Source organism: Gavialis gangeticus, unplaced genomic scaffold, assembly GCF_001723915.1.
Source record: "Gavialis gangeticus isolate Ggan-Ray unplaced genomic scaffold, GavGan_comp1, whole genome shotgun sequence".
In the NCBI taxonomy this organism is placed as follows: domain Eukaryota; kingdom Metazoa; phylum Chordata; order Crocodylia; family Gavialidae; genus Gavialis; species Gavialis gangeticus.
Window position 1 is genome coordinate 3,980,616 of NW_017729032.1, and position 26,385 is coordinate 4,007,000.

A 26,385-nucleotide genomic window follows, 5' to 3' on the forward strand; every position below is an offset into this window, starting at 1 on the left:
ACTTCAGAGTGCTTCTCCCCTGACTCTTTATTAATTAGCGGATTAAAAGGATTTCCTCTTTACAGATCGAATCACAGATGCACAGAAGTTCAGGGCTCGTGAGATCCTCAAGTCCAGCTCCCCAGTTCTGGGCAGGAAAGCCTGCTGGGGTCAAATAACCGACCTCTCTCTTTCTCACTGTTCTCTCCGAATATCCTCCCCAACCCCTCCCTGTGCATATGCTCAAGTGTGCAATGATGCAGACCCAAGAGTAAAGGGTGATGAGGGCTAAAGAGTGCCTACAAGAAATTCCTGGTGTTGCCTGGGGCTTGCATAGTACTATTACCCCAGCCCACCTCCCCTTGAGGCCAAGAGCAACTGAATCATTCGTTTTACTGGGAACCAGATACGGCTCTGAATTGCTGCCCCTCCAGCAGAGAGCTGCAGATGCAAGCACAAGCCAGCTCAATGGGACACCTTTCACCTGAGGCTCTTGACCAGTGCTCGTGGCTGCATCCTGGGGTGGTCGGTATGGACTGTGTAACCCCACGGGGCCACTGAGCCACAGACAGGCGCCGTGACTCTCGAAAGCCCCAGAGCAAGTGGAAGGGCAGCGCTCGCAACCCAGTTCCCCATGGCACCCGTGCTTAGGACAGTTGAACCCAAAACGCCCAGGGCTGCTGTGTGGGCCGGGTCCAAGCTTCCTGGTGCAGTCCGAGTCACTGGACAGAGTTCCCCACAGTGCCGCGCGTGATACGGCAGCAGACCGCTGTGCTTTTCCAGGGTGCTGCTGTTGAGTTTCTGTAGTCTTTAGATGAGACGCTCCCTTCCTGCAGGTCAGGTGGCTGGGCTGGCTCTTGGGCTGTCTGTACTGAAAGCAGAACAGCCCGGGAGCAGGAAATACTGTATTTACCAACTGACCACACGTACTCTTTCCCCAAAAAATCAGCCCTTGAAAACTGAGATGCGTGTCTTAAGCCAGGGAGCTGATTTTTCTTCACCAGATCAGGAGCCGCTGTGCTATCATGGCTGCTGCTTCTCTCCAGGCCAGCATACACCTGGGTGGAGGCAAGTGTTTGCCCTTTTATAGCTGCTCCAAATTGGCAGGAGCTTTTGGCAGATCAGCCAAAAGCTGCTGCCAATGTGGCAGTGGTTGTGAAAGGGTTACCCCTGTCTCTGTTGCCAGAAGCAGGCAGTGAGCAGAAAACCCAGTTTCTTAGTTGGTCTAGTAAAAGGTATCATCTCTGAACCAAGAGATCTGGATTTTTGCATTTCTTTTTGTCTCAAACCAACATGGCTACCAAATACATCCCTCAAGAGGGATAATGGGTTTGTACCCCTGTAGGATCCTGGGATACAGGACTTTGTTCCTTTGAAAAGCTAGGCTTCTCTCCTCTTTTTGTCCCAGGTTTTGATTGAGAACAAGCGAAACCACCTCAAGTGCGATGTCTGTTTATAGCCTAACCGAGTGGCTCGAACCCTGAAACAGGATGTCTTGGATCCTTCAGACAAGTTTGTTATCATTTAATTGGGATCGTTCTGGATAGTCTTGGCATCCATATAACTAACCAGCCCCCTTTTGAGTGTGCGTGTGCGTGTGTGTGGTTTTGGTTGCAGTAAGCGTTGCACGACAGACCACTTCCTCCTGCTTTTGTAGCAGCTGGCGAAACATTTCCCTCCACTCGGCATTTGTTATCATTAAATGTCGTTGGCCATCGTCTTGCCCTTTCACTTTGCTGCATTTGGTCTCTGACACATCTTGTCGCCTCCTCTGACCTGGACTAACCTAAGTTGGCGAGAGCTCTGTGCTCTTTGGGGTCCTCCGAGCGCCTTGGCTGTTACCTGCTGTGACTTTCCCCTTGCCTTCCCTTTCCCGTTTTGTCATTGCTCGCACCAGGAAATCAGTTGCTGTGCTCCTAGTGGCCTCTACCCTCAGTGGCTGGTCCTGGGGGGTGTCAGCCCGCCGTCATGGCACAACAAATAGACCAGACTTACCAAAGTCCTACTGTTTCATATGCAAATTTTGCTTTGCTTCACTCGAGATCACTAATGGGACTTAGTCTGAGCCCTGGTACGTGCAGATCCTTGAGGCCACTGATTTCGACCTTCATGATGAAATCTGGCCGTTTGATCCTCCTTTTTGCTTTCTCCCTCTCCAGTTTCTGACCGATGGCAATGCTGGCTCTTGCCCCATGACACTCCATTGGTTTAGCTCAGGGGTGGGCGAAATGGCAGCCGAACTCCATATCCCAGCCGCCCCTGCCCTCATGGCTAGGGCTGGTCTCCAGGGAGACCCCAGCTGCACCTGCACTATGATAGCACAAGGCTGGGGTCGCCATGGAGACTGGCCCCAGCCGCACTGGCAGGGCACGCAGCAGAGCAGAGCAGGGGGCTGCTCCGGAGCTGCTGGGATCTTGCAATGGGGCCAGGGCAGAGCTGCGATCTGCAGCCTGCACGCTCCAAACGGGCGCACAGGCACCGGATCACAGCTCTGCCCCGGCTCCTTGTAGCAGTGACAGCCTGGTCCCAGTCCGGGGCAGAGCTGTGATCTGCTGCCTGCACACCCCTGCCCAGAGCATGCAGGCTGCAGATCATAGCTCTAATTGAAGTCCACTGCCGGCCCGTGGGCCAGGCTTTGCCCACCCGTGGTGTAGCTGCATCTCCCACTGGATCTCTTCTCAGGTCTTTTGGAAGTTTTGGATGACGTCACCTGATACTTCTTTATCTGCTGGCTTTCTTGGCACGTCCAAAGCACTCTAAGAGATTAGCGAGATACAGGTTTTTTTTCCCCATTGGAGAAACTGCGGAGGGTTTGACTTTATATCACAATCTTCCAGGTGTTTTATTATTCTGTATGCAATTATCTGTTCATCCAAGTTGCCAGGTGCAGAGATCAGGCTTACTGGCCTGCAGTTCCCCAGAGCATCCCGGGAACCTTTTTAAAATATAAACATGACATTTGCTATCCTGCAGGCCTTTGGAGCGAGAGCTTTTCTGCATTCAGAGCTGTGCTCCTTGCCAAGAGAACAGAAATCCATTTAGCTACGATGCTAATGGAAATCTGCACAGCTCTGCTGAGGTCTTGAAACGCTTCCAGTAAAAGAGAAAAACGGGTCTCGCTTTCACGGTAACATTTAACAAAGGATTAATAAACGGGCAATGGGCGTTTAATCAATCGATCAATCGTTTAACAAGGATTAGGCAAGTCTCATTGCACGCTTGAGGTAAGATGGGAGCAGAAATGCACAACAGCCTGACAGCCTTTGCCAGGACAGTACTGCTACTGCTACATTCGTATGACATTTTAGGATTACAAAAGTAGTAGTTCTGTCCTATCAAATGCTGTCAGCAGCCTGATAGCATTTGATAGGACAGTCCTACTATAGCATTTGCAAATAGACCCAGGGGCTGACTTTAGGTCCCTACAGCAAGGATGTAATTCTCAATTAGACTCCTTACAAGTGTGCTGTCATATGTGTTACAGCACAGCTTTAGCAATGTCGACGCTGCAGTAGGGAACTGTGATCTTGGCACAAGTCAGCGCACCTCTGCTCGCTTGGAAAACTTAGCAGTGAGTAAGTGTAGCAATGAGGAGCCCCTGGATTTCCACACACAACGTCTTGATTGTATCCTCGCCACGGCCAGAGATGTCTTCCCAGTTTCATATAAATCACTTGTCTCTTATGCAGCATATCCGTCAGTCAGTGGCTCCCCAGATCTTTTACCAGAGTAACTCATTCACTGCCCACCATCAGGACCCCCATGCATTTCCCTCTGTCCCCAGAGTGATGCAGAGGGTCCTAAGGAAGGTGACTGCCACCCCACAGGTGACAGGGAAGAGGGCAGAGATGGATGTGAGACCCTAGACTCCTGATCAAAGCAGTTGGTATCAGTGCCTCGGAGCCGCTGGGCTGAGGGACAGCCAGAGGCAACACGTTCAGGTGCTGTGTCTCTTGGGTGCGTGTAGGACATAATTTCCTCGTCTCCTCCGTGGCCAGGAATTCAGCTGCTTGCTGCAAGACTGTAATTAATCTAGAAACATAAGGGTCTGTGCCAGGAGGCCTTTTTAATTAAAAATCAGCCAAGCTGGGGTATCCAATAAACTCTCTGTTAAAGCCCAACATCTTTGCTGCATGTGCTTGGATCTGATTTGGGGCAGAGAGGACCACGGTTGTTGGAGCCCATGAGCTAAGGTCTTTACATGGGTCTGTTCTGCATTGCTGTCCTCTGGGGCCACGACCGCCTCCTTGGGTCCAGTAAGGGACACTTCTTATGTTCCTGCGGTCAGGAGGAGCGTGGAGGTGGCTGCGTGGGGCCTGATTTAATCATAGTTTAGGAGGACACAAGGCAGTGGGAGCCTGTGCCTTTGAAAATGGTGGGGCTGTGCTGCACACCAGCCCATCTGGAAGACCAGAGTGTGCGACCTGCAGGACAGGGCAGTGGGGGTGGGTGTCAAGCAGAGCTGGAGCCTGATGCATGAGCCCCGGGGCATGGGAGGGAGGAAAGGATGTCTGTTTTCGTTCCACTGAAGCATACATGGGAGTTGGGTCGTGTGTGGTCTCAGGGTGACTTCTCCATGGGTCCAAACCCTGGCGAAGCTGCTTGCACACCCGTCCTTTCATGGGGACTTTCCACTAGGCTTGTGTTTCACTAGCGCAGGGGAGGCTGCAGGTGTGACTCCGCTTCTTATCCTGTGGCCATCGCTGTGGTATCTGATCCCTCAGGGCAGGGCGTGACGTTAATGGGACCCCTTTGCCCTGGGGTTTAGTGAGGCAGGCTTTGGCGTAAGTAAGATGATCTCTCTCCCTTCATTTTAAGATGCATTTGTTCCTACATCTTCTCAGTAGAAAGTTGGAGCCTGGTCTGCTGTTGCCTCTGCCCAGAAGCCAACCCATCCATGTTGCTTTTGTCCCCCAGGGCCGGCGGTGAAGGATGTTCTCCTCGGTGAAGGCGTACGAGAATCAGCGGTACTCGTCCCTGAAGAAGGGCTGCCAGCGGCGGAAGCAGCTCTTTGAGGACCCGCTCTTCCCAGCCACCGAGGACTCCCTCTTCTACAAGTCTCGCATCCAGGGTATCCAGTGGAAGCGCCCGAACGTAAGTGGGGCTTTAGGTTGGGGCTCGGGGCTGTGCTATAGCGGTCGTGCTTCCCAGTTTCTGAGTGTTGGCATGTGCAGAGGGGGACAAGTGGATCAGGTGGCATGTCTCTTAGCGGTGTTCCTGGCCCACCCACTCCCATGCATGTGCGCCTGATATGCCAGCAGGTCACTCTTGTCCCCAGCAGATGTTCTCAAGACTGCTCTCTCCGGTCTGCTAACAAGCAGTCACTCAGGTGATCCTGGGGGGAACCTCACTTTTGCAGACTCACTAGGGTTTGAAGTCGATGGAGCAGGACATACTGCTGCCACAGTGTGACCAGGACCCAGGTCACACTCCACATTCAGGGCCTTCAGAGGGGGGTGGTGAGATGGATTGAGAGCTTGCAGAGCTGCCCAAGTGAATGGGAAGCTGAGCTGTAGCTTCAGGGACCCACCTCAGACTCCTTACGGAGACTTGAACCTGGGTGGAGAACCTCAGCTCTGCATGGCACTTGCCGGGGTGGTGGGGAGGGCTTATGGAGGGCTGCTTGCATCAGCAGGCATGGTGGCTCTAATGCGGGGGTGTCAGTCCCTGCGGGCTGTGGGCAAGGGGCTCCTGCTCTTTTGCACTCCCGTATCCCCTTTTTGTAATGCAGCATATAGGGAGTGACCTATCTCCACACGCACGCACACTCTCACCCCTCACCCTGGTTGCTGGGGCTGGCTGATCAGGCGCACAGCACAGGGAGGCTGCGTGACAATAGTGCCCTATGGCAGGGCACTCTGAGCGGCCTTCTCCCCCCTCGCTCCCGCAAGCCTGTCTCCACACAGCCAGCTGGCCTCTGAAGAGCAATCCTGGGGCCTCTGGAGGCAGGCAGTGGGGAGGGGAATAATTAGGCTTTGTGTAAAGCCTGTGGAAAAGCTGAATTCAGTCAGCTCTTCCTTTCACACCCGGCCACCCCAGTTCCAGTGCACAAAGAGGCTCTTTGGGCTGGGACCGGGCTCTGAAGACAGCCGGGTGTTGATTTTTTTTGTGTTTGCTTTGCTGGAATGGAGTGAGCCCGGCTGCCTGATATGTGGAAAACCCTGTTAAACCTGTATGGAAAGGAAACAAAGGAGAGGGCTGGGTAGTAGAAGCTGGCCTTTGCAGAGCTTGCGACAGGCTTCTTAAGGTGCCAGCAGTGGGGTCTCCATGTCTGCAAGCATCGCTCCCCTACGACATGCAGACACCGCGCCTGACTTTGGTTGCTTTGATCTGATATCCAGGTTGTAGCCATATTGGTTTAGAAGCAAAAAAAAAATCAGGACTTGTGGTAGAGGTGATATCTTTTATGAGACCAAGTAGATTTTTGCAAATTTTTTTGCAAAAATCTAGTTGGTCTCATAAAAGATATCACCTTTAGCATGAGTCCTGATTGCTGTTGCTTAGATCTAGCACCTTAAAATGTAGCTGTCTTTCCTTATTCTGTTTTACTACTTCTAGGGGCTGTACACAGCGTTATTCCTCTTGAATTCTGTAATGGCAGGTGAAAGGCTTGATTAGGGACCTAGTCCCATTGCTATAAGTCGTGAACACTCATACAGAGGCGGCTCCAATCACAGCGTAGTTGGTCTGAATGTATAAGAGGAGGCAGCTAAAGCAAGTCGGGTGTGCACTCATTTCTGCTCACCCAGCAGGCTTTGGGGACCACAACATCCTCTGTCTTCTTGGCTAGATGAGAAGGAGGGTCCCCGAATTAGGGCTGTATGGGATGCCGAGTCACTGAGCTCAGGAGTCTGTCGTGTTGTGTAGCTATCGCTGGGTGAGAAGGTTGCCCAGCCTTTAGCTTTCGCTGGAGCTGAACTGTGCTTAGCACAACACAGCCCCAAGCTAAAATCTATTCCTCGCTCTTTTAACCATCAGTTATGAAGAAGAAAAACAGGTCCTTATCGAAGGGTGTTAGAAGAGACGCTGAAGACTTTTAAAAGATAAAGCCACTTGCAATATTTTGTCCTGTTTGGGCTGATTTATTACATTCCCGCCCCACCCCCCTGCCCCAAACTTTGACAAGGGGCTAATGCCACCCAGAGCTGGGCCTGGTTTGGAGATGCCTGCCACTGAGCATTGATCTTTGCATTAGGTGGAAGTGTGAGCTGCAGAAATCAGAGCAGTGCCTCCAATCCACAGTTACCGTGTTCGTGCATACACGCCAGTATCCCTTCCCGGCCGCAGGGGTGCATTTGCCAGCATCCCTTCCTGCTCGTGCTTTTGCCAGCATCCCTTCCCGCAGGGCAGAGACTCCTGACCTGAGCTGTGACTGTTCTCACTCCTATCCTAGCCTTTCTCTGGCTGAGCCAGCAATGGTGAGCTGTTTCTGTAGCATGTTTGAATTGGCCACTCCCAGGCTTCGGACAATGGGCCCCTTCATGTTTTGAGTGGTCATCTCCTTAGGCTAGAAACAACGCAGAAGGGACTGTGTTTCCTCCTTGTTGCTGCTTTGCTCCAGAAGGCTTTTTTGTGCTTGGAAACACAGATTTACAACCTTCTTGTCCTTTTAAGTTTCCAGAACCCCCTCCGAGCAGTTTCATAAAGCCGCGGCAGGTTCCCTTTCAGGCAGCCACCTCCGAATTTATCACAGAGGTGAAGTGCTTTGTGCTCACTGATTGAAAAATGAGCCTTAATTACTGGTGCTGGGTCTGGCTGGATTTCTACCAGCTCTCGGTGGGAAGGGACACAGATTTTCACAAGGGGGAGTGCACGTGTGTGAAAGATGTAGGATGCAAGGCCTGGGGCTGCTCTTTATGAGGGCTGTAAGGGGTAGATTTGCCATTTTCTTCAGTGGGGGCTGGTCTGGGGCCTTCCCATCTAGATAAACTTGAATTTGGGGCTAGTCTTTCCTATGGCTCCTTTGTGGCATCGTTGTACCCTCATGCTCTGGAATCACTTTTCACCTGTTGTGCCCAGGTATCGCTGACTTGGCGGAGGGAAGGCAAGACCTGGCCATTAGTCCACTACATCTGTAAGGAGCTTGCAAGTGTCTGTGTGAACTGAATCTTTAGCTGGGGAACAGAGGTATAGCTCTGTTCAAGGCAAAAGCAGAATGGGGCCAGGCCCACTGGTGGGCTACACTGAAGTGGGGAGAGAGAAAGTGGGTATAGACGGCCTGTTCAGTGGGTGCAGATCTGAAGGGAAGAAAGAAGCTGAGTGGTTTCTGATCCCTGTATTGCAAAACCTTCACTCCCATTGATGTGGGTGAAACCCTAGAAGCACTAAGGATGATAAATCATTGTTGTGACCCCCATGGCGGTGGTCAGTGTGTGTGTGTGAATTGGGATCAGAACTTGTGGCAGGAGTGATATCTTTTATTAGACCAACTAGATATTTGCAAAAAAAAATGCTTATTTGCAAGATTTTGGGTGCGCACACCCTTCTTCAGGCATAGGAAAATGCGAGGATTGTAAAATTTCTCCTAGGTGGAAATGGAAATTCATACTTCACAGGAGAGCTGAAGGTGTTGTGAGATCTCCTGGGTCTTGGCCTGAAGGGAATGGGACATGCACAGGATATTAAAAGCTGTTTTTACAGATACAGACACTGTGGCCAGGTTTTGCAGACGTCTCCCTCACCTTTTAGGGTTTGCTGGTCTTCTCAGCTTGCACATTCCTTGGGCAGGATGCTTGGAGGAAAGCTGCCCCAGCAAAGTCAATGGCAGCTTTGCCAGTCACTTCGCTGGAGCCAGGATTTCATTCTGTGTTGGGTTTTTTTTCGTTTTTTGGGGGTTTTGTGGGGAGGGAGGTTTGGCATTGCACCTTGCACAAAGAGGTCCTTCGCCAGGCCTAGGATATGGGCCATGCCATCCTAGGAAAGTCCAGTGTCCTTAACACCAAGTGCTCCATGGAGCTGGCAGGATGTAGGGACTGCCACCCTCTCCCGTGGAGGTCTCTGATTGCGGATCTGCAGAGGTAGCTTTTGGAGATGGGTCTTTTGTTGCGGAGCCAGCTGCTGCCTTTTGTAGCTGTAGTCAGACTGTCCAGTCAGTGCTCACTGAATCTGCAGGGAGTTTTAAGGGTCCCCTCTTGGTCCCCCCCCCCAAGTCAGACATCTCTCTTTCTATTTAAGCTTTTCTGACAGTGAGGTATGTGGTTTCCTTCCCACCTTCTGCTCCTGATCTCCAGTGCCCAGGCTGCTCTGCTGCTCTCCGGGGAAATAGCCCAACTGCTCCCCCTCCTGACAGGCCTTTGCTAAAGGGGGTCACCTTTTGCCTTTGCTCTTAGCTACTGATTCACATGCATCCTTTACTCAGAGCACTGGGGCTCAGGTCCTTTCCACGGGCCATCTGCACTGCAGTGAAAACTGCCGCGGAGCAGTGCAAGGGTCTGAGTCACTTCTCCTTGAAGCTCAGCTGAAAGATTGTCCGTGCCCAGGTTTGGGCCATGGTGGGGCTAGGGCATTATTGCCGTGCTGCTTCATCTGATGCATCTTTGGCTGTCTCACCGCGTCAGGGGGCTGCCATACTTGAATGCATCTCCCCCATGAATGCATACCCCGTGATCTCTCCCACCCAACGTGGCCCTGCGCTTCCTTGGGGTGGCTGCAGTTTCCAGAGGGAAGGTGAAGCAGCGTATTCCTCTGCGGTGGGTGTTTCAGGCTCTCTGCAGACCCTGGCAGCCCTCAGTTACACTCAGGTCATCTTTCCAAGCTTCTTTTCATCCATAGCGTTGGCAACGCATAGGGGGTGCACGTGGGTGCACATGCACCCCCTGAGATTGGGAGGCACCTATCACCCATGATCCATAGACTCCATCATTCTTTTTGGATGAAAGCTGAGCTGCTGATCCCATCACCTGACTCCAGGAGCAGGCACTTAGGACCTAAGCCACATGCCTTCACCTGGCCCAAGTTCCTGGCAAGACCTCTTGTACCTTCATGGAAGTAGCAGAGACTCTAGTCCTTCTTCTCTGGAAAGCACAAGCATCTATTCAAGCTAAAGAAAGGAAAACCTTTTATCGGTAGAGGCAGTGACACCTTTCAGAAGATCTGACTTCAACCGGCAGGGAGCATCCTGCATTATTAAGCACTGTCGCACTTGTTATGGCAGCTACCCCTACCTGGTACACTGGTACAGCATAGTCTCCCATGCTTTCCCCCCCACCCCGCAAGCTGGTGAGCAAGCTTTCAATCTTTGGAAGACCCGCTGTGTCTAGTTAGATAAAATCCCAGGTAGAGGAAGCCATGCAAGCAGCAGGGAGTTTCGGCCTGATTTAGAGTTGATTTTGAGGGCAAAGCTGCTTCCTGGGGATGGGGACTGGTGTTGGGCTGTGATCCCTGCCACGTGTGCATGCACAGTTTCACAGTTGTTAAGGGCTGGAAGGGACCTTACAGATCATCCCAGCCCCCAGCGTTTCATAGTTGTTAGGGGCTGGAAGGGATCCAACAGGTTCCGTACAGACCATCATCGGCTTCCACCTCGCTCACTTCTCCTCTAGTTGAGCCAACTTGTGAGGCCCCAGCCATATGCTGCCGCTCAGCAGGGCAGTGACTGGTGTCAGCATGGGATGCTGGTGTCAGAAGAAGGGACAACTGTATTAACAGAGACAAGCTGCAGAGCCGTATCTGGCAGCTAGACAGCCTTGCACGGATGTAGAAGCAAAACACCACAGCTCTACAGAGCTGGCCACGCACGTGGCTGCTTTCCCAGCCAGCTTGTCCTTGCAAACGTTCCCTGCTGTCCTGTTGTGCTCTGACTTTGTACAGTTTGTTTATAGACCTCCCTTCTTCCCATAAGCAAAAAGATAAGGCCAGGCCTTGCAGCTGCGTGCATCGGAGCATGCCTAGGCGCCACAGTCTGCTGAGGACGAGCTGCAGCAAAGCCCTAAAGCACCTTTCATTTCAGTGGTAAAATTGTCTCTAAAATAAAGGGTTCTTTGGGTAAATCCGGTATCTTTTATTAGACTAACTCAAATAGTTGGAAACAAATCTTCTTTGCAAATACCCTTCCTCAGGCTGAGAAAGGGTCTGCAGTTGGTCTGTGCTCTTTTTCCATCCAGGAAGAACACAGACCAACTGCAGGCACTTCCTCAGCCTGACGAAGGGTGTTTGTACCCGAAAGCTTGAAAAGATTTTTTCCAGCTATTTGAGTTGGTCCAACAAAAGATATCAGATTTACCCAAAGAACTGTGCCTGCCTATAGGTTAGAGAAAGTGTCTGCAGTTGGTGTGTGCTCTTCCTGGATGGAAAAAGAGCGCAGACCAACTACAGACACTTCCTCAGCCTGATGAAGGGTATTTGCAAAGAAGATATTTTTTCCAATTATTTGACTTAGTCTAATAAAAGATACCAGATTTACCCAAAGCACCTTGTCTGCCTGTGCCCTTAGACCAACACAGCTACAGCCTATATCTCTAAAATATGGTGCTCTCCAAAGTGACTGTTGCCCTTGGGCCAGCCCTGCAGAGATGCAGGCTCAGTGTGGTCCATGAGGGTACCAGGTATGTACCATTAGGGATATTCTGGGGCATTTGCCTAATTGAGTGTTGATATTCTGCCCTGCTTAAGGCACACAGCATGTATGATAATCCATGGTGCTCGGTGCCATACTGCATCAGGTCCTGAGCTAAGGGGGAGCCTTTCCAGATCCACATGGTCCAGCTTACTGCTTGCATGCCCGGGTGTATCTTGGGACTAGCTTCACTGAACTCAATAGACTGCCACGGCTGTGTGGCTGACATGCAATTGGATCTGGGCCTCCTAAGCTTTGCTTCTTCCCCACTTGTGTGGGTGGCTTGGAATCAGGGCTCCAGGAGTGTCCTGCTTCAGACTTGGAGACTTCCAGTGGAAACCATCAAACCAGCTGACAACCAGGGTCACAACCCAGGGACCGGTCCCGCAGTGACTCCTGCCCTCATTAATAATCCCTCCAGGCCAGACTGCTGCTGTGTGCATCTTCCATCCACATCTGGAATCACAATTTCCTGGATCGGCTTAGCCCTCGTTCTTCCAGGACGGCGGCCTCTCTTCTTCTTGGCCCAGAGCTCGGCTGTGGTTGCCAGGACTTTGCAGAGGGAACACCTGTTAAGTCCTGTAATTGCTTTTGGCTTGCTTGGCTATTTTTGCCTTTGTATTTATCTGTGAGATGATGCAGCAATGCCAGTAAGCTGATTCCTGGGGAAAGCTGAGGCAGGAGGAGGAGTTCACATCCTCCTCAATGGGGAGATGGGGAAGTGTTTCCCTATTCACTGTAAACACTTAAAAATATGATTAGCTGAACAAAAACTGCTGCTTTTTGTGCTCGTTGCTAAGTCAATGGGGATTAGAGCTGCCTGGAGCAGCATCAGTGGCTCTTAAAACTTCCTGGAGTTGTCAGCTGGGTATCCTGGTATGAGGTAGCTCAGGGCAGTGGCTCCAGATGTTGGACCGGAGACATGGCTCTGCCACATCCCTTCTCTGTGACCCTGGATAAGCCACTTACCTGCTCTGTGCTCCTTTCCCAGCCTTTGCTCATGCTGACTCTTTAGGCTGCAAACTCATTAGAGCCTCTTTGGTCTTGTACGTCTTAACCAAGACCTCTAAGCGATTACTGCTAGTACAAAAAAAGGAGTCCTACTTGCAGAAGATGATATGGATTTACAGATGGCAGGGCTTGGGCTCACGCAGCATCTCTGGCCTGAATGACTGGATGCTCACTCAGCCTTTCATGGCAGTGTGGTACATTGTGCCTGCCCACTGAAAACAAAACCAGTTTTGCGTGGCCCAGGTAGGCCGAGCTGAATGGAGAGCTGACACCCACCCAAGACATGAAACATGCTTTTCTTTTCTTTCTTCTAGCCGCAATGGGCCAAATTCTGTCCTCAGGTGCAGGTGAAATTTCCCTGCTCTCCATGGGAGTTGTGCTTGGTTAGGTCAGCCCAGGGCTCTTACAGGACAAGGTCATAAGGATGAGACCTGATGGGGACTGGTTTGTCCGCTGCCTGTTTTCTTAGGCTGACACCTGACTCGGTGTATTTGGGTCTTGGAGCATGTTTTGGGGTTGCTTGACTAAGGGTTTCCTGGGCTGCACCCACCCTAAAGAACCAGCTGTTTGGAGAATCCCCTCGTTCATGCCGGGGTGGGGGTGGAGGGTGAGCATTTATTAGAGGAGGGGTTTGTGCACACCTGGGTTCAGACTGTGGTTGTGATCCTCATCCTGCTGGGCTTGATCACTCAGGGGTGCCCGGCACCTGCTGGCCATGAGGGGCGAGATGGTGCAAGTGGGTGAAGGGTAAAGCTGGGTGGGCTTGTGGCAAGCTGCGGGGCCTCCAAACAAAGCTTGGGTGAGCAGCACATGAGTGCTGTGCCATCATAAGTGGGTTTCTAAGCACCTCTCCAGCACAGTGATTTGGGGGGAGCAGGGGTTCAAGATGACATGCTGGGGTGCTTGACCCTGAGCTGCACCCATGCACTGCGAGTTCACGCCCTCCCTCGGGCAGGTGTTGGAGGGTGTCTGCTCCCTGCCTTCTCTGCGCCATGCTTTTTTGGAAACTTTTGTACAGAAAGCAGCATTTTGGGGCTGAGTGGCATTTTTCAGGTGCTCTGAAATTCACTGGGAGGCTCTGAATTGACTTGGAGCTGTCAGGGGAGGCAGCAGCGATTGAACGGGGAGAAGGCAAGTGCTGTGTCGCATCATCCTGGTGGAGGGAAGAGGTCCCAGAGCATGGCGGGGCCAGGGGGAGGCTGGAGGGGTGGGCAGGGCACGGGGTAGGATGGGTGGGTTAAAGCGGTGTGTGTGGGGAGGAGGGAAGAAGGAATATGGGGCCAGATAGGAGCGCACCTGGGAGGTGAACAGGACACCGTTGTGAAGGAGGGAGCACAGCTGAGTGGCCGCGGATGATGGGAGGGCTTCACCTCTGCCCCGTCATGCCCATCCATGCTCCCTTCCCCTCCCCACAAAGGCTCCCCGCTGACTCTATGCTAGTCCCTGCTCCGGCCTTCACTTTGTAGGGTCCCATGTGGAGCTCCCCCCCCAACCCGGGGAGGGATGCCCTGGGCTAAGTTGGACCGGCAGAGAGGTTTTGGTGGGGTCGGCTGGCAGCTGGGGCACCTTTTGACTGTGGTGATGGTAGCCAGTGAGCCAGGACGAGCGAGCTGACTTGGGGCTCATGGGGGTAGTTTAAAAAAGAAATAAGAAATGTAAATGTCCCCAAGTGGACACCTAGTTGCATTGCCCAGTGGTGCCTTGGGCTGTCCCCGAATGTGGAGAGCCACAGACCTTGAAACCCATGTAATGGCACACACCATCCTCACAAGTTACCCTTAACTCTGCCCTCTCTCACCACTATCCCCCAGCAATAACACCTGCTGACATGAGTGGGTGCAGCTACTTATATCAGGATTTACTACATTTCTGTCCTGGCCTCTGAGTGCTCTGTAGCACCCGTAAGAGCAAAGGGCAAGAGGACTATAGGCAAAGTGTCTTTCCAAAGACAAAACTTGCCTTTCAGCGAGGCATGGCAGATAGGCATTTCCTAGCTTGGCCTCTGCTATGATCCCCTTCATGCTGCTCATCCAAGTTTTGTATTTCCACAAATACAGTTAAGCGCACACCTTTGTGCTAGTGTAAGTGCTTCCACACCGGGGTTTGTGTCAATCTAAACTGTCTAGCTACAGGGTCACCAGCCTAGGAGTAGACCCGGCCTTGATTTTCCTCCATGCAAACAGGCAAGTGTTGTGAAGAACCTGGGCTCCCAGGCCTGGGGAAAAAAGAGACAGATAAGTAAAAAGAGTCCCTGGAAACAGAAAGGAGGCATGAGGAGACACACAAGGCAGTGGTGCACTTGCTGCTGGGTGGGTGGCTTGTGTCTGTCAGAGATCTGCATTTGTTTCCATTGTCCAGAGGACCCCCCAGGCTTGCTTTGGCGTTGGGAGGAGATAACGTCTGGTTTTGGAGATGCGGCTGGCAGCTGTTTGGATGCAGCGCAATCCTTGTAATAATCAGGGGAGAAAGCATTTTCCACCAGTCTCTGGTTTCACTTGACTCAATGATGTCAGCTGGGCTGGAGCGAAAGGGGAGGACACACGCAGGCTCACCTCCTTGACCAAACACTTTCTCCACCGCCTGTGTTTCTTGGGCTGACGGAGACCCGAGGTAGGACTGCACCTGCCAGCACTCGCAAGGTTAACTTGCCTCAATGCAGCTACTTATATCAGGATTTACTACATTTCATAGACATTAGGGCCAGAAGGGACCTTGCAAGATCACCGGGTCCAGCCCCCTGCCCAAGGGGCAGGAAGTCAGCTGGGGTCATAGGATCCTGGCAAGATAAACATCCAAATGTTTCTTAAAGGAGTCCAGAGTAGGTGCTTGCACCACCTCCGGCGGCAGTCTGTTCCAGGCCTTGGGAGCTCGGACAGTAAAGAAGTTTTTCCTTATGTCCAGCCTGAAATGGTCTTGGCGAAGTTTGTGACCTTTGACCTTGTCATCTTTTGGGGCGCTCTGGTGAACAGGCGTTCCCCCCGATCCCGATGCACACCCCTGATGTACTTATAGGCTGCCACCAGGTCCCCCCTGAGCCTGCACTTCTCCAGGCTGAAGAGCCCCATAGCTTGCAGCCTCTGTCCATAAGACTTGTTCTTCTGCCCTCTGACCGTGCACGTGGCTCTGCTGCGGACTCTCTCGAGTTTCTCCACGTCCTTCTTGAATTGCGGAGCCCAGAACTGGACGCAGTACTCCAGCTGTGGTCTCACCAAGGCCGAGTACAGCGGGAGGATGTCATCTTGGGACTTGTTTGAGAAGCATCAGTGGATGCAAATCAGAGTTTCATTTGCTTTGCCGGCTGCGGTATTGCATTGGTAGCTTATGTTCATCTTGTGGTCAGTCATGACCCCCAAGTCTCCTTTGGTCATGGTGCTAGCAAGTGTAGCACTGCTGAGCCTATAAGAGTGATGCAGGATTTTTTTCCCCCAAGGTGGAGCACTTTGCATTTCTCTGTATTGAATGCCATTAGGTTTTCATCCGCCCACCTTACAAGCCTACCGAGGTCGGCCTGGCTCACCAGCTTATCCTCAAGTGTGGATGCTCTTTCTCAAAGTGTGGGGTTGTCTGCGAACTTGGCCAGTCCATTTTTGACACCAGTGTCCAGATAGTTGATAAAAATGTTAAAGAGTGCAGGTCCGAGAACGAAGCCTTGTGGGACACCACTCGTCACCGAGTGCTGTGTTGATTCAGCTCTGTCAACCACCACCCTCTGGGTCCGACCTCGGAGCCAGTTCCCCACAGTCGGACTGTGGTGTAGCCAAGGTTGCAGTTGGCCAATTTTTCCACGAGGACATCATGGGACACCAGGTCAGAGGCTTTTTTAAAGTGCAGATATATGATATCACCCTCTTCCCTTTTGTCCAGACGATGTGTCTCCTGGTCATAAAAGGAAATGAGGTTGGTCAGGCAAGACCTGCCCCCAACATGGTCTCTTGGTATGCTGGAGAGGGACCCCAGGTCCCGCCGCCCCGCCGAGGGGACGAGCCTTGGGAGCTGATGCTGAAGTGGTGCTGGCAGAAGTGGTGCTGGCTCCTGCCCTGGGGGTCTTTAAGAGGAGGCTAGATGTACACCTTGCCGGGGTCGTTTCACCCCAGTAATCTTCCCTGCCACGGCAGGAGGTCGGACTAGATGATCTACTCAGGTCCCTTCTGACCCTAGAAACTATGAAACTATGATGGGAGCTGGACTCCCTTTTTGGTCACTGCGTCTCACAGCGGTTTCGTTGTCCCAGAGCAGCTGAAGTGTGGTGTGGCCTCTCCGCCCTTCCTCTGCTTCCACTCCCCCTGATCACCCCAGGCGAATTTGTTGTGGATGGACCAGAGCCTTCTGCTTGGTCGCGCCTGTGGACTGGAGCAGGCTTTTCCACCTCGGCTCAGGTCTCAGCCAGTACATACTTCGCCGTCCTCACGACATTTCGCTCCCTTTATTTTTGCTCTCGTATTATTTAGCTCGACAGCGATTTGCAAACACTGCTGCTTCTCCCAGGTTCTCCCTGAGTTTGTTTTATTATATTTTTTCTTTTGCTGCAAGTGGCAGGTTCTTCTCCCATGCCGTCCAGTTCCCTGCTTCCCCTTGGCATCGGGGCCCGGGAAGTGCTCCAGGAGCAGAGCTTGTCCTTGTGGCATCTGTCCTCCCTTCCCGATGGCACTCGACTCCTGTTATTAAGCCCTTGTGTGCATGGCTCTGTTCGCTTTGGCGTGTTGATGTGAGTGAGGGTGACACAATCAGACCAGCAGGGTCCCCTGGAAGGGGAAGATAGTCAGCAAACTAATTCGCTCCGGACCTGGTATCTGCCTGCCTGCAAGCATCTGCCTTAAAGATCAGATCTCGGTACCCACAAGAGAAGAGGAAGCAGATAAAGGATGGAGGCCGATCAAGGGTAAAGCGCAGGAGCCAAAGCCATGCGAGGACTGCAACGCTGACCTGTCCTGCTTTCGCCATTCCTGCCAGTAGGTTGTTTTAGCAATCTGTCACCTCCCAGGACTTCGCAGCCATCTCTGCCACATGATCAGCCAGCATCTCGGGTCCCCCCCAGAGCATGGTAAGCATCTCCCTGCTCCCACAGCCCACGCTCTAGCACTCTCCCGTAGTGCCCTCCTGTATCCCAACATGCTGCCGTCTCTCGAAGAGACTGTAATTAAGAAGTCGTGTTCCCTCCTGCCCTCGGCTAGAGGATTTATGAGCTGCTTGGTTGTTCATTTATGTGTGGCATGCAGTATAGCATCAGGCTGATTACCCGGCCGGCCGCATTTGTTTCTCAACAGCAAAGGAGCCAGTGGCCTTTTTGTAATTTGTTTCCTTAATTCACCTTGTTTTCACGCCTGCCATGGCCAGTGGTTTTCAAGGAGGAAAGAGGACACTCTTGGTTTTTAGTTAAAGAGCTTTCTGCTCTCTACAGCTGTCCCACAACCTTGTGTGTATCCAGGTGAGCTCCCAGGGCCAACCTAGACTCCTGGCTCCATGGTGCTAGGTGCTGTACAATACCGTCTTTTGGCCCTGGGGTGACTGGTTCCTCACTACTAGAGACCCGATGCCGCACAAGACAGAGAGGAAAAACGAGGAGAGGATCCTATTTATCTTACAGGCACATGCAGGACAGCATTTCATTGTAGCTTTTGGGCAAAGAGCCACCGAGCTGATTGAGGGCAAGGGAGCTGCTGCATGCAGCCTATTGGTATTGTGGTGAGGTTTGTGATGCAGAAACAACACTTCATTATTTACAGGAACTTATATAAATTGCTATTTATGGTAAAGAAGTAACGGTCTTGCTGCAGCCCTTGCAAAGGTCCGGGCCTAACGTCGTTGCTTGTCTTGCCATACTTGCTGGCTTACCCAGACTGTCCCCTAGGATGTCACACTTCTCAGGCACTGTTTCCAGGAGGACTTACTCCGTGTCACAGTCACCCAGGCCTCTGGAAAAAGGTGTTCCTTTTCTCCCTAATTCTGCCTTCCAAAAATGAGGGGCATGTTTTATTTTGAGGGTGCGAGCTATGCAAGAAAATACGGTAACAACGAGGGCTTAATCTTCAGAGATGCCACGAGCCTTCAGGTCCAAGGGGAGCTGCTGTTTTATTCCTTACAGAAGTGGCTCTATAAGGCAGGGTGGTCTGCATAGCAGTCCCCAGTCTTTTCAGGCCCCAGTTCAGCAAGTACTGAAGCAGGTGCCCAGCTGAAAGCACGGGCCTGCTCCCTGGAGATATATGGGAGCACTGGAGCATCTCGAGGCAGGCACGTGCTGATACACCTTGACTCAAGGCTTCCTTTCCCGAGTCGGATGGAGAGTGGAGGCTCCTTTGCCGCATGGCTCGAAGTGCCCCGTCCTGAACCCCCGCGGGATGCCCTGGCGCAGCTGAGTCAGAGGCCAGCATCGGTGCCCTGTGTGCACGCAGATAAAGGCTCTGCCGTGCCCGCTGCTGCACAGAGCAGCGCCCGCGCTTGCGTCTCCTCCAAGTCACGCGCACTCCTGGGCGAGTCTGAATGCCAGTTAATTTGCTCCGGATCTCCAGTCCTTTCATTTTCAGCCATGCATGAAAACACTCGCATCTGCCCTCTGCCCCCGTCTTGTGGGCTGCTGATAAAGGTGCGTCCCCGCTCCGCCTGGATGCTTTATTTAATCTTGACCGTACCTCTGCCAGGCATTTAAAGAAGGCGAAGATAAGCTGATCAGCAAGGCAGCTGCTGCCTTTCAGCTCTGCTTATGACCATAACGCTGGGAGCCAGCCCTTCGTGTCTTCAGGGATTATAATTTGTACGGGGCTTTTAGGAACGGAGTAGTGACGGCTAACTAGCTCTGAGCACGATGGCATCTCTGGACTCGCTGGGATTTGAGGGTGACAGTGGGGCCAGCTCTGCTCCTGCTCCTGCAGTGGCTTTGCCGGTGGACCTGACCCTTGACTGTGTGGACAGGCTTTGTAGGGGCTGGCTCTGCGGGTCGCCTCGTGCGTCATCGCTGGAGAGGAAGCGAAACAATGGCATGCAGCAAAGCCAACCCTTGACCTCAAGAGCCACGAGCAGGGATGACAGAGAGAAAGAAATGGGAGGAAGTCTTTGCTGTGTGGCAACCCCGCCGACAGCGCTCGGCAGGAAGCGTGAGAAATCTCACAGCCTGAGAGATCTTAAGCTCAGGAGGCACCGCTGCCATCCTCGCCCCGACCCGCTGTGCAACACAGTCCCTACGACTTTCCCTGTCCAGGAAACCAGTCGGGGCTTAAAAATATCCAGCAAAGGAGAATGCTCTGGTTGCCCTGGGTCGGTTGCTCCAATGATTAATCCCTGTTTAAAATTTGCACCCTATTCTTAGCCTGGCTCTGTCTGACTTGCATTTCCAACCATTGGGTATCACTTTATTTTTGCTATTAGTATTGGATCCTATCTGTTTCTCTGGCTGAAGAGCTCTCCACCAAAATCCTATTCCCCATAGAGGTGCAGGTAGATTGTGATCCGCTCACCCCTTAGTCTCCCCTTTGAGAAGCGATGTGGCATCCCAGGGTCTTCCTCAAGCTGTCCCCAATCTTTCAGCATATCCTTGAATCATAGACACCAGACCTGGATGCAGCGTTTCAGTGGCACCAGGGCCAAGACCAGCCTTTCGGCTCCTACACACCCCTGTCTACACATGCAAAGGGGAGCAGACAGCACAGCAGCAGATATGGTAGGAAATATGAGGCAGAACAAGAGATCAGGCAGGAAGCAGAAAGCAGAGCAGCAGATCGGGCATAGGAAGGGGATAAGAGTGGCACTCAGGGAGGGTGCAGGGGTAATTGGTGACACACCTGCCAGAAAGGTTGGCCCCCAGGGCTGCAGGTTGGCCAGTGCAGGAGGTCCCTTTGCAATGGTTGCGCTGGCTAAGGATCAGTGAGGTCCTGCTCCCATCGTGTCCCTACACTAAAGGGAAGAGAGAGAAAGCTGTAGGGCACAGAAAAACACTTCCAGGCTGGACCAAAGGAGAGGGTGCTTAATAAGGACCGAGGGCCGTGCTGGCTCTTGTCAGTCCTCTAAATCCAGCACGTGGACTCACTGCAAAGCACGTAGGTTACAGCAGGGCCTAGCGGTCACGGGGGATTTGAGGCACTGGGGTTTTGCTCGTGACCCGTCAGAAGGGCGTGGGTGAGTCATGATCACAGCCTCAGTTTCTCTTGAAAGCGGGTTTAAGGATGCCCTGCCTTGTGAAGCGAGCTGCGGCTGAGAAGTGCGGCAACGCAGCACTCATGCCTCTGCAGCTACATAGATCAAAACCGTTTGTCTTTGGGAATGTGGCCAAGAAGTAGATGGTCTCTCGGCACATGTGCGAGTCTAATCCCCAGCCCAGGACACGCGAGTCTTTCTGTCTCCTACAGTGAACTCTGGATGAGCCTCCGAGCCTCTTCTCTGCTGGGCGGAGGCCTGGAAAGTGTCCTGGTCAGTAATGGATGGGGTTTACCAACCCGTGGGAGGAAGGGGAGTGCTGAGTTCAGGCGAAGTTCAGTTCCTGGAGGAGTCTCCGTCCCTTTTTCTTCTCTCGCTCGCCTTGCCTGTCCGGCGCTGGCTCCCGGGGGAGTGTGGTGTGCTCTGCACAGCATTTCCACTCCTCCGCAGCCCTCTGTGCTTCATTGCTGTGGCCTGGGTTTCTGCTTGCAGGTCGGATGCCGAGCACAGAAGACTCTTTATGACTCACCGTTCAGGTTGCCAAGCTTGAAAAGTGACTTTTTGGATCTGTTTGCAAACTCCAGTGTCCTTTCTGCAGCCAAAGCCAACTCCGCAGGGCTTTCCGCCCGGGTACATGATGGAGGCTGCAGGAAGTTGATTGGGGATGGGGGCTGGTTCGGTTTTTGAAAGAGCCCTTCAGAAACTAGTCCCGTCTGTTCAGTTCACCAGAAACGCACTCTCCGGCTCCCTTTTGCAGACACAGGTGTATCTGGGCTGCGATTTTCAGTAGTGATTAGCAATTTCGGATGGCTCCCATCTTGAGTCCTGAATTGGAGAGGCCACAGAGCAGCGGGGGCCAACTTTTATGGCATACATTTGCCCTGGGCCCTCCCCGAGTATCACTCCCATCCTCATCCCCTGCCTGATCTATTGCTGTTTCTCACTCCCAGCCCTCTGCTCCCTATCTGATCTGCTGCTCTGCTTCCTGCTTCCTTTCCTGTGCTCCCTGCCCAATTTGCTGCTTTGCTTTCTGCTTCTTGCCTTGTCTGCTGCTGTGCTGCCTGTCCCCCTCCTGGACCTACCATACAGTTCATGGAAGACAAGTGCTTGGTCCTTTCCGCAACCTTTGTTTAATTCATGGAAGACAAGTGCTTGGTCCTTTCCGTAACTCTGACCTGCCTAATTGTGTCAACCCGAGGCAGCGGACAAGCCAGCTGCCTCGAGATCCTTCACCCGAATGAGTGTCATGCCCTTTCCCATGTGTCAGCTTGGTGACAGATCTTGCAGATCCAGTCTTTGCTCACTAGCACTTCACTGCCCGGGGCGCTCCACTTTTGCACCTTTGGGGCACCTAGGTGTTTTGCTTAACTACGGTACTCAGCAGGGCTCCCAAATTTGCCTGATGTAACCTACTGGTTATCTATTATACATATAAATCACTTAGGAACCGCGCTGTCTGCTTTGTAACTTCACTGTACTCATAATAACCGCCCCCCCCCCCATGGGACGGGGAGAAAAGCTCATTAAAAGATGCTGTTTGCTGTAACAGGGTGGGTTAGTTTGCTGGAATTAATCTACACTGGGAAACATTTGCTCTTGCAGTTGGGGGCCTTAGAAGAGGGGAGCTGTTATAAACAGAGCTCCTTAATAAGGAGGTTGGTCAAAGGGACTCCAAGTCTTCAATGCCAAGGCTTCTAGATCAGCCCTGAACTGCCAGGCAGTCCTAGATGGGTGAATTGCAAGGCTGCTATTAGAGGATGCAGGAGAAAGGAGGTAAGGACTCTCAATGAAGTGTGAAATCTTAGCCCTGGCTGTCCCTGTAGCTCATGAGTGTTGTTTAGATAGAAATGCCTATTCTGTCAAAGCCTGGTGCATACTTCTCTGAGCCAAGGCTATAGGGGGAAACCAAGGCTGTTTTGTTTTATCATGGCCTTAGGCAGGAGGACAATTTTGAGGTCATCCTGTGCTTGGGCTCAGGGACTGAATCAAGCTGTGGTCTCTGCACCAGCCAGGCTCTGCTTCCTGATCCTTCACACACTTTGGCTAAAAACAGAGGACGGGTTGAATCTGGGGTTGACTGTCCTGGGCTTTGGAGAACAGGCTGGGGCAGTCTGTCCCAGTTTGCATGACAGCTAACTCAAATTAGTTTTGCTTGTCCCTGGCAAAGTATTAACTCAGATACTTCACAGGTCCTTAGTGTGGGACAGTGGTTTTATACGTCTGTCTGTAGGATCCTAGGATGAAAGACGTTGTCCAAAGGGAAAACCAGTCTTCTTTTTTTATCCTTGAGCACAGAAGTCACTGAGATTACACTTTGCTTTAAATTGACACCAACTGAATTATTTGCAGACAAAAGGCAAAATCATATCCCTCGGGCTCATAATCTATAATTACAGTCTCAGGATCAGGGCAGCCAACACAATCCTTCCGCCAGTCACCGAAGAGAGACCCTAGCACGTACCATGCAGTTTCCACACAGCTCAGATCAGTTTAGGCACCAGTCGGGATCCCAAAGTCAGCAGGAGACTGGCATACAGGGGTGCTGCTACAGCAAGGAAGAGCAGTGGGGCTGTAGGATTAGCACGTCGGGTCAATTGGGGTTGCTTTCAGACCAGGACATCTCTGTTAGTAATCATCATCATCACCACAAAAAACATCCCCCTGCTTCCAAGCTCTCACGGGGTGGAGAGGGGAGGGCAGGGCGCCTGGACTCCACCTGCCAGGAACTTCCCAGTTAGTAGTAAAAGGCAATCGGGACTCGTAGTAGAGATGACATCTTTTATTAAACCAACAAGATTTTTGCAAAAAAAAAAATTCTTTCGTTGCTGTTTAGTTGTAGTAACTCAGCAGCAGCGGGAAGGAGTAGCCAGGGGTGGCATGGGGAAGGGCTGGGCTTTCTAGGCTCCCCTATGGAGACGTGGAGCAGGGCCTATGGGGATCCTGCAGCTGGAAGGAGGCGAGGGGATTTAAGTCAGCGATCTGGCACACACTGGTGCAGCCCACAGCTCTGACAGCCCCAGCAATGAATGCTGCCACTCAACTTCCAGCCCTGTGGAGAGACCCACGGGCCAGGTGACACCGCCCGGCAGTCTGGATTTAGCCTGCGTGCCAGAGGTTAAGCACCACTGATCTAGGCCGTCAGCAGGCTCGGCTCTACTGAGACCATCCCTGGTTGTGGTGCATCATCCAGGCAGAGGTCAGTGTTGGGGCTCCTGTTATAGGTATGCAGGAGATGCCACTGCCAGCACTCGAGTGATTGATTTAGCCACCAGATCGTCACTACCAAGTGAGCAAGTTACCAGCAGCGCCCCTGACCTGCCCTTTGTCCCAGCCGGGACTGGCCAAAAAAGACCACCGGACTTGGGGCAGCAGGTTGGCTGTGTGGACAGGGCAACACCTGTGCTAACTCTGTGGTGCAAATGCACCAATGCAGCAGGGTCCCCCCTCGCTGCAGAGGGGCCAGGCGAGGGCAGTGGCACTGGGGGAAGAGGCCCTGAACTGTGCAGATGACTCCCCCCGATCCCGTGAAATGGCAGCTGCTGGTTGAGACGGTCTGGATCCTTCCTGGCAGCCACCTCTCCCCAGTCTGCTCATCGCACAGCCTTGTTAATGAAAGCAACCCTGGCAAACGGACACTGCTGGGCTTCATCTGGTGCTTTCCCCTGCTGGCAGGTAGCCTGACACGAACCAGACTGCGCTGGAAGCTGGATCAAGCAGCACTCGGCTTTCAGGAGCAATTGCCCCGGGGACTGGCAGCAATTACAGCATCGGTTAGATGGGGTGGGTTGAAGGAGATCAGCAGAAGCGGGCAGGGGTGAATCGTCTTCCAACGAAAGGGAGAAGGGGGAATGGGTGAACCACACGCCCCACACGCCATGCCCGGTGCCTGGTTTCCATCGGGGGCTTCGGCTGCTGCAGCGGTACACGCGTGGCTGCACGCAGGGCCTCTTACCTGTACATTGAGCCTCTCGTTGTGGAAGTGCTTAATCTCTGGCCCTGCTTTCCTGTTCTGCTCAAGTTTCTCGCTGCACAGAAACCAGGAGAAGGGGGAAGCAAAGATGGTGTGGAGTAGGGCTCGATAACCTGCAAAAAGATTGGATCTGGCCTGTGAAGGTGTGGTCAGGCTCAGGTTGGGTCCCAATAGCACCAATCCCCTGATCAGCCTCAAGGCCAGAGAGAGACGCTTCTGCTCTTGGGGCTGTTTGGGGGGGAGGAGGAGGCATCAGTGCAGCCAGCACCCAGGGGGTTAACACAGACCCCCTATTGCAGCTGCTGCCTTTCTTGCTATCACCAGATGCCACAGGTGATGGGATTTAGCAGCACTCAGGGTGGGCAACAGAGGGTCCCACACCCTGTAGTTGGTGTATTAACCCCCTGGCTGCTGGCTGTGCCAACACCCCCTTTGCCCCCCATGCCTGTGGCACTGCCGCTGACCCAAGTGGAGCCGGGCCTGGCATTTTTCAGTCCTGTTTGTAGCACTGCAGATGCAAAGATTTCCCCTGAGCTCCCGTGCAAGCCCACCTCCTGGCCTCCACTTCCTTCCCACGTTCCTCCTTGCTCATTATTTGCAGTACAGTCGGGCCTGGGCATCCCTGCCCTGTCCTGTGTCAGCATTGCATGAGGTGCTGTACAGATTCGGAGCAGAGATGGCTGCAAACAGCTTGTTCCTGAGCCAGGATCCAGCAGAATCTAGTGTCTGAGAGGGGAGTGCTATCAAATCTTAAATGCTTTTTTAGGTCCTTGGGACTGTAGGATCCCCTGACCCCTCTGTAAAGGGAACGGCAAGCAGGTGATGCGCTCTGAAAGGGCATTGGGTTAGAAACAAATGGGAAAACAGGATTTCATAGGAGCCAGGGCTTCTATGCAGTCTTGCAACCTTGCAAACCTGAGGTTAGCCTTTCCTTGCTTTCCTCCGTCCAGCTCATCTTCAGAGCTCTTGGGCTCAGCCCATCTCTCATTCTCCGGTTGTACAGCACCTGGCACAGCATGGGCCTCCCCTAGCTGGAGCCTCTGACCAGTGGCTCTCAACTCTCAATGCAGGCTCTTATTTTTTCACTCATTTCTTGACTACAGAAAAAATACTAGCATAATTCTTCTGCTGCCAAGAACCTCAAAAGGCCACAGCAGGTCAGGGTGGTCGGCACCATGATTTCTCTTTGAAATCTCTGGGTTTATCTTGCGAATTGTGTGTAATGTGGGCACACCTCACAGCATGAATATTGTGTGGCATCCTAGGACCTCCCAGGGTGCCAGGGCAACCTGGTTGAGAATTGCTGCTCCAGGCACTCTTGCAATAGAAAGAGTGACCAGTTTTGGTTTTGGGATTCAGGCTGGCGCGGTGGGCACTTTCTGGCTTTTCAGTGTCAGTAAGATGCTTCTTGGTAGATGCAGAGGACACGGTGAGCTGAGCAAGGCAGCATCCTCTAATGGGCAGGGCAGGAGTTCAGGGTCATGCATTTGCATGCTCCCCTCCTCATCCTGCCCGCGGGGAGCAGAGAGTGATCTGCTGCTTGGCAGAAGGACTCCCCAGGGGAGGAAAGGCAGAGTTCCCCAGGGCAAGTGGGAGGTGGTGAAGCTAAGCCCTGGGCTGTACAAATACCGCTGGTTCGGAGATGAGCAGGACCTCATCCCATGGTCTCTGCAAGTCCTCATTCATTTTAATGGTAGTTGGATGAACAAAAGATTGGTCTGGGGAGATGAGGAGTGTGTTTGCTGCT

General features: G+C 52.6%; 1 protein-coding gene across 3 annotated transcripts in view; it reads left to right on the forward strand.

The window, feature by feature from the left end:
• The window catches only part of CAPN5 (calpain 5), a 95,743-nt gene that overhangs the window by 25,346 nt on the left and 44,012 nt on the right, over window positions 1–26,385 (forward strand). For all 3 annotated transcript variants that reach the window (XM_019524502.1, XM_019524501.1, XM_019524503.1), the window contains exon 2: window positions 4,897–5,073. In XM_019524502.1, coding sequence (XP_019380047.1) covers window positions 4,912–5,073 — 162 coding nt within the window. In that variant the 5' untranslated portion in view covers window positions 4,897–4,911. The remainder of the gene's footprint in view (window positions 1–4,896; window positions 5,074–26,385) is intronic.